The sequence below is a fragment of the Salvelinus alpinus genome, chromosome 3 (genome assembly GCF_045679555.1).
Source record: "Salvelinus alpinus chromosome 3, SLU_Salpinus.1, whole genome shotgun sequence".
NCBI classification, from domain to species: domain Eukaryota; kingdom Metazoa; phylum Chordata; class Actinopteri; order Salmoniformes; family Salmonidae; genus Salvelinus; species Salvelinus alpinus.
In genome coordinates this window covers 8,761,921-8,780,511 of record NC_092088.1, presented here as the reverse complement: position 1 = coordinate 8,780,511, position 18,591 = coordinate 8,761,921, and the positions used below count along the sequence as shown (strand labels likewise).

The 18,591-nt window shown below is 48.1% G+C and overlaps 1 protein-coding gene across 4 annotated transcripts in view; it reads left to right on the top strand.

Moving 5' to 3' along the window:
* The window catches only part of pde10a (phosphodiesterase 10A), a 139,262-nt gene extending 120,878 nt beyond the window's left edge, over positions 1 to 18,384 (top strand). For all 4 annotated transcript variants that reach the window (XM_071391411.1, XM_071391410.1, XM_071391412.1 and 1 more), the window contains 5 exons: positions 442 to 614; positions 801 to 912; positions 2,917 to 2,997; positions 3,181 to 3,269; positions 5,389 to 18,384. In XM_071391411.1, coding sequence (XP_071247512.1) covers positions 442 to 614; positions 801 to 912; positions 2,917 to 2,997; positions 3,181 to 3,269; positions 5,389 to 5,674 — 741 coding nt within the window. In that variant the 3' untranslated portion in view covers positions 5,675 to 18,384. The remainder of the gene's footprint in view (positions 1 to 441; positions 615 to 800; positions 913 to 2,916; positions 2,998 to 3,180; positions 3,270 to 5,388) is intronic.
* Positions 18,385 to 18,591: the final 207 nt, after the last annotated feature.

Genomic DNA, 18,591 nt, shown 5'->3' with positions numbered 1-18,591 from the left:
TCCCACCTGAGCTGGTACTCCCAGGATGTACCCTCTGGCTATCCCACCTGAGCTGGTACTCCCAGGATGTACCCTCTGGCTATCCCACCTGAGCAGGTACTCCCAGGATGTACCCTCTGGCTATACCACCTGAGCTGGTACTCCCAGGATGTACCCTCTGGCTATCCCACCTGAGCAGGTACTCCCAGGATGTACCCTCTGGCTATCCCACCTGAGCTGGTACTCCCAGGATGTACCCTCTGGCTATCCCACCTGAGCTGGTACTCCCAGGATGTACCCTCTGGCTATCCCACCTGAGCTGGTACTCCCAGGATGTACCCTCTGGCTATCCCACCTGAGCTGGTACTCCCAGGATGTACCCTCTGGCTATCCCACCTAAGCTGAGCCGAACTCCTCATAAGCGGAGCTTTTGCTTTTTATTGATCTCTTTGTTTCCCATAGCTGGAAGGGCACAATGTTTTCTCCAACCTGACTTCCAGTGAGTACGAGCAGGTGTTAGAGATCATCCGCAAGGCCATCATCGCTACAGACCTGGCGCTCTACTTCGGGAACCGCAAACAGCTAGCTGAGCTACTGACCACGGAAGCACTGGACCTCAACAACCACCAACACAGGTCAGAGGTCAGGGGTCGTACACATACACACTTTAGACATAGCGCAAGGCACAGACATACACACACACACACACACACACACACACACACACACACACTGGACATCTTCTCTGATACATCTGGAAATAGATCATTAAAAAAAATATATATATATATATATATATATATATACTTTTCTTTCCCTAGGGACCGTGTGATTGGTCTGATGATGACAGCATGTGACCTGTGTTCCGTTACCAAGCTGTGGCCAATCACGCGACTCACGGCTAATGACATCTACGCTGAGTTCTGGGCCGAGGTAATGTAAAGTGGTAGCCTAGTGGTTAGAGTGTAGGGATGGCAGGTAGCCTAGTGGTTAGAGTGTAGGGATAGCAGGTAGCCTAGTGGTTAGAGTGTAGGGACGGCAGGTAGCCTAGTGGTTAGAGTGTAGGGACGGCAGGGTAGCCTAGTGGTTAGAGTGTAGGGACGGCAGGTAGCCTAGTGGTTAGAGTGTAGGGATGGCAGGTAGTCTAGTGGTTAGAGTGTAGGGACGGCAGGTAGCCTAGTGGTTAGAGCGTATGGACGGTTGGTAGTCTAGTGGTTAGAGTGTAGGGACGGCAGGTAGCCTAGTGGTTAGAGTGTAGGGACGGCAGGTAGCCTAGTGGTTAGAGTGTAGGGACGGCAGGTAGCCTAGTGGTTAGAGCGTAGGGACGGCAGGTAGCCTAGTGGTTAGAGTGTAGGGACGGCTGGTAGCCTAGTGGTTAGAGTGTAGGGACGGCAGGTAGCCTAGTGGTTAGAGTGTAGGGACGGCAGGTAGCCTAGTGGTTAGAGTGTAGGGACGGCAGGTAGCCTAGTGGTTAGAGTGTAGGGATGGCAGGTAGTCTAGTGGTTAGAGTGTAGGGACGGCAGGTAGCCTAGTGGTTAGAGCGTATGGACGGTTGGTAGTCTAGTGGTTAGAGTGTAGGGACGGCAGGTAGCCTAGTGGTTAGAGTGTAGGGACGGCAGGTAGCCTAGTGGTTAGAGTGTAGGGACGGCAGGTAGCCTAGTGGTTAGAGCGTAGGGACGGTAGAACCTACTAAGAACCTTTTAGTGGTGAAAGGGTTCTACTTAGAACCTTTAAGTGGCAAAGGGTTCCACGTAGAACCTTTTAGTGGTGAAAGGGTTCTACTTAGAACCTTTAAGTGGCAAAGGGTTCCACGTAGAACCTTTTAGTGGTGAAAGGGTTCTACTTAGAACCTTTTAGTGGTGAAAGAGTTCTACTTGAAACTAAAAATGTTTTATTTTCAGCCGAAGAACCCTTTTAGGTTCTAAAGAGCAGCTTTTTCTCTAAGAGTGTACTACTGCTTTATAGAGTTAATCAATTCCTTCATTCTATATGATTCTGGATAGATTATGACAAAGGAATGATCATAGTCCTCATAACATCATCAGGTGTCACTTTCTTTTGTCCTTTAATCTCAATAACCTCCTCCATTCTACGTCATCTCTTTCTTCCATCTTCCTCCTTTATCTCCTCTCCTCTCTCCCTCCTTTATCTCCTCTCCTCCTCCTTTCCTCCTCTCTCCCTCCTTTATCTCCTCTCCCCTCTCTCTCCCTCCTTTATCTCCTTTATCTCCTCCTCTCCCCTCTCTCTCCCCCCTTTATCTCCTCTCCTCTCTCCCTCCTTTATCTCCTCTCCTTCTCTCCTCCTCTCTCTCCCTCCTTTATCTCCTCACCTCCTCCTCTCCTTCTCTCTCCCTCCTTTATCTCCTCCTTCTCTCTCTCCCTCCTTTATCTCCTCTCCTCCTCTCTCTCCCTCCTTTATCTCCTCTCCTCCTCTCTCTCCCTCCTTTATCTCCTCTCCTCCTCTCTCCCTCCTTTATCTCCTCGCCTCCTCTCTCTCCCTCCTTTATCTCCTCTCCTCCTTCTCTCTCTCCCCCCTTTATCTCGTCTCCTCTCCTCCTCTCTCCCTCCTTTATCTCCTCTCCTCCTCTATCTCCTCCTCTCTCCTCCTTTATCTCCTCGCCTCCTCTCTCTCCCTCCTTTATCTCCTCTCCTCCTTCTCTCTCTCCCCCCTTTATCTCCTCCTCCTCTCCTCCTCTCTCCCTCCTTTATCTCCTCTCCTCCTTCGCTCTCTCCCCCCTTTATCTCCTCCTCCTCTCCTTCTCTCTCCCTCCTTTATCTCCTCTCCTCCTCTCTCTCCCTCCTTTATCTCCTCCTCCTCTCTCCCTCCTTTATCTCCTCTCCTCCTCTCTCTCCCTCCTTTATCTCCTCCTCCTTCTCTCCCTCCTTTATCCTCCTCTCCTCCTCCTCCTCCTCCTCCTCGTCTCCTCCTCCTCTACAGGGGGATGAGATGAAGAAGATAGGTATACAGCCCATCCCTATGATGGACAGAGATAAGAAGGAAGAGGTTCCTCAGGGGCAGGTAAGAACCACACACACACACACACACACACACACACACACACACACACACACACACACACACACACACACACACACACTAAGAAGAACATTACCTGGGCTGTGTCTCATTCTGGCAAGATGTTCCCTCCCCTCTGCCCTTGTTCCCTCCCCTTTACTGGATTCTCCTTGTCTGTTTTTCTAGGTGGGGTTCTACAATGCTGTTGCTCTCCCATGTTATACTACCTTATCTGAGCTCTTCCCCCCGTCTGGCCCTCTTCTACAAGCCTGCAAGTGAGTTACATACTGTACAACACCCACACCGTATATTACATGGACTACCCACACCGTATATTACATAGACTACACACCCCATATATTACATGGATTACACACACCATATATTACATAGACTACACACACCGTATATTACATGGACTACACACACACCATATATTACATAGACTACACACACCGTATATTACATGGACTACACACACCGCATATTACATGGACTACACACACCGTATATTACATGGACTACACACACCGTATATTACATAGACTACACACACACCGTATATTACATAGACTACACACCCCATATATTACATGGACTACACACCCCATATATTACATGGACTACACACCCCATATATTACATGGACTACACACACCATATATTACATGGACTACACACACCGTATATTACATGGACTACACACCCACCATATATTACATAGACTACACACACCGTATATTACATAGACTACACACATCATATATTACATGGACTACACACACATCATATATTACATGGACTACACACACACCATATATTACATGGACTACTATGTCAGGAATGTCATGTATTTGGCTATGGTGTATGTAAACTTCCGACTTCAACTGTATATATATATACACACACACACACACACACACACACACACACACACACACACACACACACACACACACACACACACACACACACACACACACACACACACACACACACACACACACACACACACACACACACACACACAGAGAGAGATACGCATACACAGAGAGATATACACACACACAAACAGATAGACACAATCTACATGCCTATACATTTCTTGTAGTCATTTAACATATGCTTTTATCCAGAGTGGCATACAGATAGCTAGGTTAGACAAGCACATATCACATTTAGTCCATTCATCTTCAGATAGCTAGGAGAGACAACCACATATCACAGTTAGTCCATTCATCTTCAGATAGCTAGGAGGGACAACCACATATCACAGTCACAGTTAGTGTTTTCATCTTCAGATAGCTAGGAGAGACAACCACATACCACAGTGTGTTCATCTTCAGATAGCTAGGAGAGACAACCACATATCACAGTCAGTGTATTCATCTTCAGATAGCTAGGAGGGACAACCACATATCACAGTCACATTTAGTCCATTCATCTTCAGATAGCTAGGAGAGACAACCACATATCACAGTGTATTCATCTTCAGATAGCTAGGTGAGACAACCACATATCACAGTTTAGTCCATTCATCTTCAGATAGCTAGGTGAGACAACCACATATCACAGTCACATTTAGTCCATTCATCTTCAGATAGCTAGGAGAGACAACCACATATCACAGTCAGTACATTCATCTTCAGATAGCTAGGTGAGACAACCACATATCACAGTCAGTACATTCATCTTCAGATAGCTAGGTGAGACAACCACATATCACAGTCAGTACATTCATCTTCAGATAGCTAGGTGAGACAACCACATATCACAGTCAGTACATTCATCTTCAGATAGCTAGGTGAGACAACCACATATCACAGTCACAGTCAGTTCATTCATCTTCAGATAGCTAGGAGAGACAACCACATATCACAGTCACAGTTAGTACATTCATCTTCAGATAGCTAGGTGAGACAACCACATATCACAGTCATAGTCAGTTCATTCATCTTCAGATAGCTAGGTGAGACAACCACATATCACAGTCAGTACATTCATCTTCAGATAGCTAGGTGAGACTATCACATATCACAGTTAGTGTATTAATCTTCAGATAGCTAGGTGAGACAACCACATATCACAGTTAGTGTATTCATCTTCAGATAGCTAGGTGAGACAACCACATATCACAGTCAGTACATTCATCTTCAGATAGCTAGGTGAGACTATCACATATCACAGTTAGTACATTCATCTTCAGATAGCTAGGTGAGACAACCACATATCACAGTCATAGTCAGTTCATTCATCTTCAGATAGCTAGGAGAGACAACCACATATCACAGTCACAGTTAGTGTTCATCTTCAGATAGCTAGGGACAATCAAGCAACAGCAAAGTCAGAGCTAGTAGTAAAAAGCCTTTTGGTATTCTGATTGTGTTTCCACAGGGAGAACCTTGGCCAGTGGGAGAAGATAGTGAATGGAGAGGAGGAGGACAGTGGAGTGAGAGGAGTGTGGGCTCCGTCAGAGCCTATTGACCCCAGGGCAGAGCCTATTGACCCCAGGGCAGAGCCTATTGACCCCAGGGCAGAGCCTATTGACCCCAGGGCAGAGCCTGTTGACCCCAGGGCAGAGCCTGTTGACCCCAGGGCAGAGCCTGTTGACCCCAGGGCAGAGCCCAGCACTGAGGAACTATCGAACCCCGACTCAGGCCCTGTGAAGGTGGACAACTGACTGGCAGTGAAGCTACTGCTCTCCCTCGCTACTTTCCAAGTCAATACGCCCTGAACACATTCCCTGCCATTAACAGGGACTACTTCCTGTCTGAACTGTTAGAGCCTCACTTCATGCTGAAACAGGAAGGAGACGGACACATGCGTAGGGACTAGGGAAGGTGATTGGTGGATTTACAAACAAGGGGATTCTTTTCAGGACCACACAGTTACCTCATTGGGTGAGGGAGGTGAGGAGATAACCCTGACAGTGTTCATTGCTCCGTAGACACACGGATGGACGGCTGGAGGACAGCGGGGTCTTGTTCATTAGGCACGAAACGGAAGCTAACGGGCCGAAACAGCGAGGAACTACCTGGACTTGTCCTTGAGGTGGGGACTCACCTGATCAACTCCACTGCTTGGGAACCAATTCATACCTGTCCAAACGGATCAGTATGTCTGTGGTGTGTTTTAGTTGGTTTGTTTTGAATAGATTTTAATTGTGTCTGGTTTGTTTTATGTTCCGGTCTTGTAATTTGCAGAGGCCTTAGTCTTTACACTCTAATCCTTTAAAAAGGTCAGGAGGTGTGAAATCTTGACTGTTTTTTGTTGTTGTAGTTTCAGACTTTATGAATGTGTCTGAAATGGCACCCTAATCCACTACATAGTGCACTACTTTTGACCGGAGCAATATGGGCCCTGTTCAAAAGTAGTGCACTGTATTGGTACTGTTTGTTTGCCTGCAGTGGTAAACTGACTGACTTTATCGCAAGCAAAACTACATGGGAAGAGGTGGTTGGCTCTCAAAGAGAGACAGAAAGAATGTATAGCATGTCGCAACGAATGTTCTAGAATGTTTTCTGTCACTTTGAGCAACAAAGTGTTTTTGAATGAAGTCATATCGAACATACATACAGCCTAGTCTATTCTATTCAGAGACAGCGTCTTGTGTAGAGCACAGACAGACAAAGTTAGTGTGACCGACAGGGCTGAGTTATTAGATCATGTCAACATTTAGCTAGTCGTGTCACACGAGAGTCACAATGTTCTATGCAGAAATAGCACCCAACACCCAGGCAGACCTGATTTCAAATATTTTTTGAAATCATTTCAAATACTTCATCTGGGCTTGATTGAGTTTGCCTGGCACAATAAAACAAACAAAAAGAGTTGCAAGTGTAAATCCTGCCCATCTGGCAATATATGCAGGCTAAAGCAATTGCTAAAAGTATTTGAAAGATTTCCAATAGTATTTAAAGCTACCAGGTCTGCATCTCGCCACCACGCTACTTGCCCCTGGTGTTGCCTTGGTTTAGAGAAACAGTCTTCTGACTAAAAGCCAGCCTTTTGACTGCCTGGTTAACAGAATCCAGAACCTTGGACAATCAGTCTTTTAGGTTCTAGAACCCATAACCTTGGGCAATCAGTCTTTTAGGTTCTAGAACCCATAACCTTGGGCAATCAGTCTTTTAGGTTCTAGAACCCAGAACCTTGGGCAATCAGTCTTTTAGGTTCTAGAACCCAGAACCTTGGGCAATCAGTCTTTTAGGTTCTAGAACCCAGAACCTTGGGCAATCAGTCTTTTAGGTTCTAGAACCCAGAACCTTGGGCAATCAGTTTTTTAGGTTCTAGAACCCAGAACCTTGGGCAATCAGTCTGTTTTTAAGCTCTAGTTGTAGACTGGTCCCAGATCTTTTTGTGCTGTCTTACCAACTAGAACAGCCCCTGAGTCAAGTCCAACGGTACATCTATTCTCTGTACTGCGTTCATAGCACACCAAGGCACAGGACAGACACGGACATTGCTACAACGTTGATTTAAAATGAATAGATATTGATTGATAGCCAGAACATTATGTCAAGACAGCAGGCATAAGGAATACTCTCTATAGGGTTGCACGTTTTCCTTAACTTTCCCCAAATTCCCCGGTTTCCCAGAAATCCTGGTTGAAAGACTCTTGGCATAACGAGGGAATAAGGAGGAAAATAAGGAGGAAAACCGGGGAATTTGGGGAAAGTTAACACGATTAATACAGTATCATTTATCATTTGAAAATAACGATTTTGTGAATAATACTATATACCTCAATTAATCTAATATCGACAGTAAATTTCCTTTGATATTTTCCTTACAAATTTCCAGTTGTATTCATAAAACGTTCGAGATATATGTTTGATAATCGGCCCGTAGCATTGTCACTTGCTTGTTCTATCCAAACGGTCTCCTTGCTCCCTGTGCGCCTCAGCCACATGTGCTGGAGCCTGTCCATGTCACATAAACAACAAAAGCCGGTGAGTGCATTTCTGCTGTTGTTTTTTGCTTGAGATGTAGGGCCTGCCCTCTCAGTGATTACATTTTGTGCTGATAATCGGCCCGTAGGATCCAAACGGTGCCGTCCCTTCCTCTCCGCTGTCTCACCGTTTCATTTGGTGGTGGCACAGGCACCTGCTCAGTGCGCACCGTTCTGGCTGTTTTTGCGGTTAGGCCTCGGGGGTGTAGGTTCAGGATGAGGCCTAGTCCTCGGAGGTGTAGGTTCAGGATGAGGCCTAGTCCTCGGAGGTGTAGGTTCAGGATGAGGCTTAGTCCTCGGAGGTGTAGGTTCAGAATGAGGCCTAGTCCTCGGAGGTGTAGGTTCAGGATGAGGCCTAGTCCTCGGGGGTGTAGGTTCAGAATGAGGCTTAGTCCTCGGAGGTGTAGGTTCAGGATGAGGCCTAGTCCTCGGAGGTGTAGGTTCAGGATGAGGCTTAGTCCTCGGAGGTGTAGGTTCAGAATGAGGCCTAGTCCTCGGAGGTGTAGGTTCAGGATGAGGCCTAGTCCTCGGGGGTGTAGGTTCAGAATGAGGCTTAGTCCTCGGAGGTGTAGGTTCAGGATGAGGCCTAGTCCTCGGAGGTGTAGGTTCAGGATGAGGCTTAGTCCTCGGAGGTGTAGGTTCAGAATGAGGCCTAGTCCTCGGAGGTGTAGGTTCAGGATGAGGCCTAGTCCTCGGGGGTGTAGGTTCAGAATGAGGCTTAGTCCTCGGAGGTGTAGGTTCAGGATGAGGCCTAGTCCTCGGAGGTGTAGGTTCAGGATGAGGCCTAGTCCTCGGAGGTGTAGGTTCAGGATGAGGCCTAGTCCTCTGAGGTGTAGGTTCAGGATGATGCTCAGGCCTCGGAGGTGTAGGTTCAGGATGAAGCTTAGTCCTCGGAGGTGTAGGTTCAGGATGAGGCCTAGTCCTCGGAGGTGTAGGTTCAGGATGAGGCCTAGTCCTCTGAGGTGTAGGTTCAGGATGATGCTCAGGCCTCGGAGGTGTAGGTTCAGGATGAGGCTCAGAATCAGAAGAATAATCATCAGAGATGTCATGAATCATTTCTTCCATCTGAGTCGTTTCCATTCAGATCTTGTAGCCGAGCTAACACATCGTGTGCATCCATTCGTCTTGGTCTTCTTGTCATTGTAAATTACGCACACTCTCACTGTGTACTCCATGTAGGCCAGACTAGACTGATAAGGCCGCTTGGATTCGGTGGACTGATAGAGGGTACATACATATAGACCAGTACAATAGAATGGGCCTGTTCTTCATTCACCATTAGTTATGAGATAATTATGCATGGTTCGCTTCCCCTCGCGTACCAACTCACCCATTCTCCCCATCATACTTTACTTAATTTATTTAATATGTTGTTATACAGTTGAAGTCGGAAGTTTACATACACCTTAGCCAAATACATTTAAACTCAGTGTTTCACAATTCCTGACATTTAATCCAAGTAAAAATTCCCTGTCTTAAGTCAGTTAGGATCACTACTTTATTTTAAGAATGTGAAATGTCAGAATAATAGGAGAGAGAATGATTTATTTCAGCTTTTATTTCTTTCATCACATTCCCAGTGGGTCAGAAGTTTACATACACTCAATTAGTATTTGGTAGCATTGCCTTTAAATTGTTTAACTTGGGTGAACCGTGTCTGGTAGCCTTCTGCAAGCTTCCCACAATAAGTTGGGTAAATTTTGGCCCATTCCTCCTGACAGAGCTGGTGTAACTGAGTCAGGTTTGTAGGCCTCCTTGCTCGCACACGCTTTACTGTAGGGAGAAGGAGCGGAGCAGGCCCTACTGTAGGGAGAAGGAGCGGAGCAGGCCCTACTGTAGGGAGAAGGAGCGGAGCAGGCCCTACTGTAGGGAGAAGGAGCGGAGCAGGCCCTACTGTAGGGAGAAGGAGCGGAGCAGGCCCTACTGTGGGGAGAAGGAGCGGAGCAGGTCCTACTGTAGGGAGAAGGAGGGGAGCAGGCCCTACTGTTGGGTGAAGGAGCGGAGCAGGCCCTACTGTTGGGAGAAGGAGCGGAGCAGGCCCTACTGTTGGGAGAAGGAGCGGAGCAGGTCCTACTGTTGGGAGAAAGAGCGGAGCAGGCCCTACTGTAGGGAGAAGGAGCGGAGCAGGCCCTACTGTTGGGAGAAGGAGCGGAGCAGGCCCTACTGTTGGGAGAAGGAGCGGAGCAGGTCCTACTGTTGGGAGAAAGAGCGGAGCAGGCCCTACTGTAGGGAGAAGGAGGGGAGCAGGCCCTACTGTTGGGTGAAGGAGCGGAGCAGGCCCTACTGTTGGGAGAAGGAGCGGAGCAGGCCCTACTGTTGGGAGAAGGAGCGGAGCAGGTCCTACTGTTGGGAGAAAGAGCGGAGCAGGCCCTACTGTAGGGAGAAGGAGCGGAGCAGGCCCTACTGTTGGGAGAAGGAGCGGAGCAGGCCCTACTGTTGGGAGAAGGAGCGGAGCAGGTCCTACTGTTGGGAGAAAGAGCGGAGCAGGCCCTACTGTAGGGAGAAGGAGCGGAGCAGGCCCTACTGTTGGGAGAAGGAGCGGAGCAGGCCCTACTGTAGGGAGAAGGAGGGGAGCAGGCCCTACTGTAGGGAGAAGGAGGGGAGCAGGCCCTACTGTAGGGAGAAGGAGCGGAGCAGGCCCTACTGTTGGGAGGAGGAGCGGAGCAGGCCCTACTGTTGGGAGGAGGAGCGGAGCAGGTCCTACTGTAGGGAGAAGGAGGGGAGCAGGCCCTACTGTTGGGAGAAGGAGCGGAGCAGGCCCTACTGTTGGGAGAAGGAGCGGAGCAGGCCCTACTGTTGGGAGAAGGAGCGGAGCAGGCCCTACTGTTGGAAGAAGGAGGGGAGCAGGCCCTACTGTAGGGAGAAGGAGGGGAGCAGGCCCTACTGTAGGGAGAAGGAGCGGAGCAGGCCCTACTGTAGGGAGAAGGAGGGGAGCAGGCCCTACTGTAGGGAGAAGGAGCGGAGCAGGCCCTACTGTAGGGAGAAGGAGCGGAGCAGGCCCTACTGTAGGGAGAAGGAGCGGAGCAGGCCTTACTGTAGGGAGAAGGAGGGCAGCAGGCCCTACTGTCGGGAGAAGGAGGGGAGCAGGCCCTACTGTAGGGAGAAGGAGGGGAGCAGGCCCTACTGTAGGGAGAAGGAGCAGGCCCTACTGTTGGGAGAAGGAGGGGAGCAGGCCCTACTGTAGGGAGAAGGAGCAGGCCCTAATGTAGGGAGAAGCAGCGGAGCAGGCTCTACTGTAGGGAGAAGGAGGGGAGCAGGCCCTACTGTAGGGAGAAGGAGGGGAGCAGGCCCTACTGTAGGGAGAAGGAGCGGAGCAGGCCCTACTGTAGGGAGAAGGAGGGGAGCAGGCCCTACTGTTGGGAGAAGGAGCAGGCCCTACTGTTGGGAGAAGGAGCGGAGCAGGCCCTACTGTTGGGAGAAGGAGCAGGCCCTACTGTTGGGAGAAGGAGCGGAGCAGGCCCTACTGTAGGGAGAAGGAGGGGAGCAGGCCCTACTGTAGGGAGAAGGAGGGGAGCAGGCCCTACTGTAGGGAGAAGGAGCGGAGCAGGCCCTACTGTTGGGAGAAGGAGGGGAGCAGGCCCTACTGTAGGGGGAAGGAGCAGGCCCTACTGTTGGGAGAAGGAGGGGAGCAGGCCCTACTGTTGGGAGAAGGAGCAGGCCCTACTGTAGGGAGAAGGAGGGGAGCAGGCCCTACTGTAGGGGGAAGGAGGGGAGCAGGCCCTACTGTAGGGAGAAGGAGCGGAGCAGGCCCTACTGTAGGGAGAAGGAGCGGAGCAGGGTCAGAGGCAGAGAATCCCAGTGGAGCCGACCAGGCAGACAGCAAGGGCAGTTCGTCGCTCCAGTGCCTTGCTGTTCACCTTCGCACCCCTGGGCCAGACTACACTCAATCATAGGACCTTCTGAGTCTTCAGTAAAGACTTCAAGGTTGAGACAGAGTCTGCGTCTCTCACATGGATAGGCAGATCATTGCATAAAAATAGAGCTCTATAGGAGAAAGCCCTGCCTCCAGCTGTTTGCTTAGAAATCCTAGGGACAATAAGTAGGCCTGTGTCTTGTGACCATAGCGTACGTGTAGGTATGTACGGCAGGACCAAATCATAAAGATGTAACGCTTTGTAGGTTAGCAGTAAAGCTTTGATATCAGCCCTAGCCTTAACAGGAAGCCAGTGTAGAGAGGCTAGCACTGGAGTAATATGATCAAATGTGTTGGTTCTAGTCAAGATTCTAGCAGCCGTGTTTAGCACCAACTGAAGTTTATCTAGTGATTCATCTACACCCCTCTACTCCTTTTTGGTTCCAGGTAGAACCCTTTTGTGTTCCATGTAGAATCATCTGTGGAAAGTGTTCTACAGGGAACCCAAATGGGTTCAACCTGGAACCAAAAATGTTTTTTTTCCAAAGGGTTCTCCTATGGGGACATCCAAAGAACCATTTTAGGTTCTAGATAACACATTTTTTCTAAGAGTGTATTACTGGTTATAGTTGTTATAGTTGTGTTTGTGATGTGATTATTAACACTGACAGTGTGTTATATAGACTGATTTAGGACAAGTCAAGGACAGAGGGGGGCATGACTTTAAAAAAAGGCATAAAAAATGTAAAGTAATGATCAGTCCAAATGACTTGCTCAGCGGTTGAATTGTTTAAACACATAATTGGTACTTGATCACAAATGGTAATTTACCAATTCATTTGAATATTGAGGTGATGATTTGAGGCCAAATGCATCCCCTCCACACCACCACCCCCACACTACCACCCCGCACCATCACCCCACACCATCACCCCACACCATCACCCAACACCGTCACCCCCACCATCACCCCAAACCACCACACTACCACCACACCATCACCCCCACACTACCACCCCCACACCATCACCCCACACTACCACCCCACACCATCACCCCCACACTACCACCCCACACCATCACCCCACACCATCACCATCACCCCCACACCATCACCCCACACCATCACCGCCACACCATCACCCCCACACTACCACCCCACACCATCACCCCACACCATCACCGCCACACCATCACCCCCACACTACCACCCCACACCATCACCCCACACCATCACCCCACACCATCACCCCCACACTACCACCACACACCACCACCCCCACACCATCACCCCACACTACCAACCCGCACCATCACCCCCACACCATCACCCCCACACTACCACCCCACACCATCACCCCACACTACCACACCATCACCCCCACACCATCGCCCCCGCACCATCACCCCCACACCATCGCCCCACACCATCACCCCCACACCATCACCCCCACACCATCACCCCCACACCATCACCCCACACTACCACCCCACACCATCACCCCCACACCATCACCTCCACACCATCACCCCCACACCATCGCCCCACACCATCACCCCCACACTACCGCCCCACACCATCACCCCCACACCACCACCCCATCACCCCCACACCACCACCCCCACACATTCACCCCACACTACCACACCATCACCCCCACACCATCACCCCACACTACCACCCCCACACCACCACCCCACACTACACCATCACCCCCACACCATCACCCCCACACCATCACCCCACACCATCACCCCCACACCATCACCCCCACACCATCACCCCACACTACCACCCCACACCATCACCCCACACCATCACCCCACACATCACCCCCACACCATCACCCCCACTACCACCCCACACCATCACCCCCACACCATCAGCCCCACACTACCACCCCACACCATCACCCCCACACCATCACCCCACACCGTCACCCCATCACCCCACACTACCACCCCACACCATCACCATCACCCCCACACCATCACCCCACACCATCACCCCACACTACCACACCACCACACCATCACCCCCACACTACCACCCCACACCATCACCCCCACACCACCACACTACCACCCCACACCATCACCCCACACCATCACCCCCACACCACCACACTACCACCCCACACCATCACCCCCACACCATCACCCCACACTACCACCCTGCTTTTAACCTGGGTGCCAGTATTTTTATGCTATCATGCCAGCTCCTTGTCACTCATTGTCATGTGAATTAGCTGCTGCTAGCTGCGTTACTTTTCAGAACTGCTTCCAGTACCTGTCAACCTAGAAGATCCACACCAATAGAATGACTACACCTAAACTGAACTGTACTGTTTGTCAGGGTTGGGGTCAATTCCAGTCAATTCAGGAAGCACACTGAAATTCCAATTGCATTTATCTTCAATGTTATTCAATGAGGAAAATGTGGAATTGGAATTTGGTTTATGTTTTGAATTGACTGAAATTGAAATGGAATTGACCCCAACCCAGACGAACAGTTCCGTTAAGATTTGGCTGTATTCATTCTATTGGTGTGAATCTTCTTTGTTGACAGGTACTGGACCCCAACCCTACTGTTAATCTGATGGGTACTGGACCCCAACCCTACTGTTAATCTGATGGGTACTGGACCCCAACCCTACTGTTAATCTGACGGGTACTGGACCCCAACCCTACTGTTAATCTGATGGGTACTGGACCCCAACCCTACTGTTAATCTGACAGGTACTGGACCCCAACCCTACTGTTAATCTGACGGGTACTGGACCCCAGCCCTACTGTTAATCTGACGGGTACTGGACCCCAACCCTACTGTTAATCTGACAGGTACTGGACCCCAACCCTGCTGTTTCTCTGACAGGTACTGGACCCTAGCCCTGGTGGTTATCTGACAGGTACTGGACCCCAGCCCTGGTGGTTATCTGACAGGTACTGGACCCCAGCCCTGCTGTTTATCTGACAGGCACTGGACCCCAGCCCTGGTGGTTATCTGACAGGTACTGGACCCCAACCCTGCTGGTTATCTGACAGGTACTAGACCCCAGCCCTGCTGGTTATCTGACAGGTACTGGACCCCAGCCCTGGTGGTTATCTGACAGGTACTGGACCCCAGCCCTGGTGGTTATCTGACAGGTACTGGACCCCAGCCCTGGTGGTTATCTGACAGGTACTGGACCCCAACCCTACTGTTTATCTGATGGGTACTGGACCCCAACCCTGCTGTTAATCTGACAGGTACTGGACCCCAACCCTGGTGGTTATCTGACAGGTACTGGACCCCAACCCTGGTGGTTATCTGACAGGTACTGGACCCCAGCCCTGGTGGTTATCTGATGGGTACTGGACCCCAACCCTGCTGTTAATCTGATGGGTACTGGACCCCAGCCCTGGTGGTTATCTGACAGGTACTGGACCCCAGCCCTACTGTTTCTCTGACGGGTACTGGACCCCAACCCTACTGTTTCTCTGACGGGTACTGGACCCCAACCCTACTGTTTATCTGACAGGTACTGGACCCCAACCCTGGTGGTTATCTGACAGGCACTGGACCCCAACCCTACTGTTTATCTGACAGGTACTGGACCCCAACCCTGGTGGTTATCTGATTTTATCAATATACAGTATTAGGTGTATAATGATCAAATCAATCACATTTTATTAATCACGTGCTTGGTAAACAACAGGTGTGGACTAACAGTGAAATGCTTACTGACGGGCTCTTCCCAACAACGCACAGAGAAACAACATAGAAATAGAATAGAAAAGCAACAAAAACGTAATAATTCAAGTAACAATAGATACACAATGAGTAACGATAACTTGGCTACATACAAGGGGTACCAGTCAATGTGCAGGGGTAGGAGGTAATAACTTGGCTATATACAAGGGGTACCACCACTGAGTCAATTTACAAGGGTAGGAGGTAATAACTTGGCTAAATACAGGGGGTACCACCACTGAGTCAATTTGCAGGGGTATGAGGTAATTGAGGGATATATGTACAATAAACTAGGAATAAAGTGGCAGATAATAAACAGTAGCAGCAGCGTATGTGATTAGTCAAAAAAAGTTTGTGCAAAAAGGGTCAATGCAGAATGTCCGGGTAGCTATTTGGTAAACAATTTAACTAACTATTTAGCAGTCTTATGGCTTGGGGGTAGAAGCTGTTCAGGGTCCTGTTGGTTCCAGACTTGGTGCATCGGTGCTGCTTGCTGTGCAGTAGCAGAGAGAACAGTCTATGACTTGGGTGATAATGCAGTAGCAGAGAGAACAGTCTATGACTAGGGTGATAATGCAGTAGCAGAGAGAACAGTCTATGGCTTGGGCGATAATGCAGTAGCAGAGAGAACAGTCGATGACAAGGGCGATAATGCAGTAGCAGAGAGAACTGTCTATGACTAGGGAGATAATGCAGTAGCAGAGAGAACAGTCTATGACTTGGGTGGTAATGTAGTTGCAGAGAGAACAGTCTATGACTTGGGCGATAATGCAGTAGCAGAGAGAACAGTCGATGACTAGGGTGATAATGCAGTAGCAGAGAGAACAGTCTATGACTAGGGAGATAATGCAGTAGCAGAGAGAACCGTCTATGACTAGGGCGATAATGCAGTAGCAGAGAGAACAGTCTACGACTAGGGAGATAATGCAGTAGCAGAGAGAACAGTCTATGACTTGGGTGGTAATGTAGTTGCAGAGAGAACAGTCGATGACTAGGGTGATAATGCAGTAGCAGAGAGAACAGTCTATGACTAGGGAGATAATGCCGTAGCAGAGAGAACAGTCTATGACTTGGGTGATAATGCAGTAGCAGAGAGAACAGTCTATGACTAGGGCGATAATGCAGTAGCAGAGAGAACAGTCTATAACTTGGGTGATAATGCAGTAGCAGAGAGAACAGTCTATGACTAGGGCGATAATGCAGTAGCAGAGAGAACATTCTATGACTAGGGAAATAATGCAGTAGCAGAGAGAACAGTCTATGACTAGGGCGATAATGCAGTAGCAGAGAGAACAGTCTATGACTAGGGAAATAATGCAGTAGCAGAGAGAACAGTCTATGACTAGGGAGATAATGCAGTAGCAGAGAGAACAGTCTATGACTTGGGTGATAATGCAGTAGCAGAGAGAACAGTCAATGACTAGGGCGATAATGCATACATGCTGGAATTTAATTAGGACAAAGCACGCTGTATGCTTTATATGGTGCTAACTTACAATGGCAGTCATGCACTTTTCTGTGTGTGTGTGTGTGTGTGTGTGTGTGTGTGTGTGTGTGTGTGTGTGTGTGTGTGTGTGTGTGTGTGTGTGTGTGTACAAGTGAATGCGTACGTGTGTGTTTGAGCTTTTGACTGCCCCCCCCCCCTCCCTTCACTTCCTCCCTCCACCCCCACTTGTATGTCAGGGAGGCCTCACTGCACTGTCCCTCTTTACTTCCCAGCACCAGTCATCTATCCTGCCTGTCTCCCAAATGACACCCTATCCTATATAAAGTGCTAACATTTTCACCAGGGTCCATAGGGCTCTAGTCTGGTTAAAGGTAGTGAACTATATAGGGTTTAGGGTACCATTTAGGATGCATACTATTTCTGCACTATGTTTAGCTTTTATTATAATCATTATTATTATCAATGATTATTATATTATTAATGCTATTATTATGACTATTGTTATTTTCTTAATTGGAGTTTAAATTAACTTATATTTTTTTATACAAAGAAAAAAGATGTTTGGCCTTTTTGTTTTGTACAAAGTGAACATGAAGAGAAACAGAACGGTTTAGACATGTTTTAATAATTGTTATAAGAATGGTAACAATACATGTTATAACTGTTATATGAATGTCTAAGACATCTTATAATAACTGTTATACGAATGGTCTAGATATGATGTAACTGTTATAAGAATGTTCTCATCGTGTTATAACTGTTATAAGAATGTTCTCATCGTGTTATAACTGTTATAAGAATGTTCTCAACGTGTTATAACTGTTATAAGAATGTTCTCATCGTGTTATAACTGTTATAAGAATGTTCTCATCGTGTTATAACTGTTATAAGGATGTTCTCATCGTGTTATAACTGTTATAAGGATGTTCTCATCGTGTTATAACTGTTATAAGAATGTTCTCAACGTGTTATAACTGTTATAAGGATGTTCTCATCGTGTTATAACTGTTATAAGAATGTTTTCATCGTGTTATAACTCTTATAAGAATGGTGTAGACAAGTTCTAATAACTGTTATAAGAATGTGTCTAGACGTGTTATAACTGTTATAAAAATGGTCTAGACGTGTTATAACTCTTATAAGAATGGTGTAGACATGTTATAATAACCGTTATCAGAATTGTCTATACGTGTTATAACCGTTATAAGAATTGTCTATACTTGTTATAAGAATTGTCTATACGTGTTATAAGAATGGTCTAGACGTGTTATAACTCTTATAAGAATGGTGTAGACATGTTATAATAATTGTCTAGACATGGTATAACTGAGGAATGTCTCAACTGTAAATGTAAGAGAGCAGGAATGATGATGAGTTTTATTAAAAAAAATCTTGAAAACACTCAATGTCCTTTCCTGTGTGAGCTTTCATAACTGTTTCACAGTGCTTCATAACTGTAATGTCTGTTTTAGCTACTAAAAGCCTAGAATGAGGCTGAAAAGCTGTCGCACGGCGCGCAACCATTCTGGAGGGACGCCGCCCTCCCAATTGCTCTTTGCAAACTGGGATAAATCAAATCAAATCGTATTTGTCACATGCTCCGAATACAACAG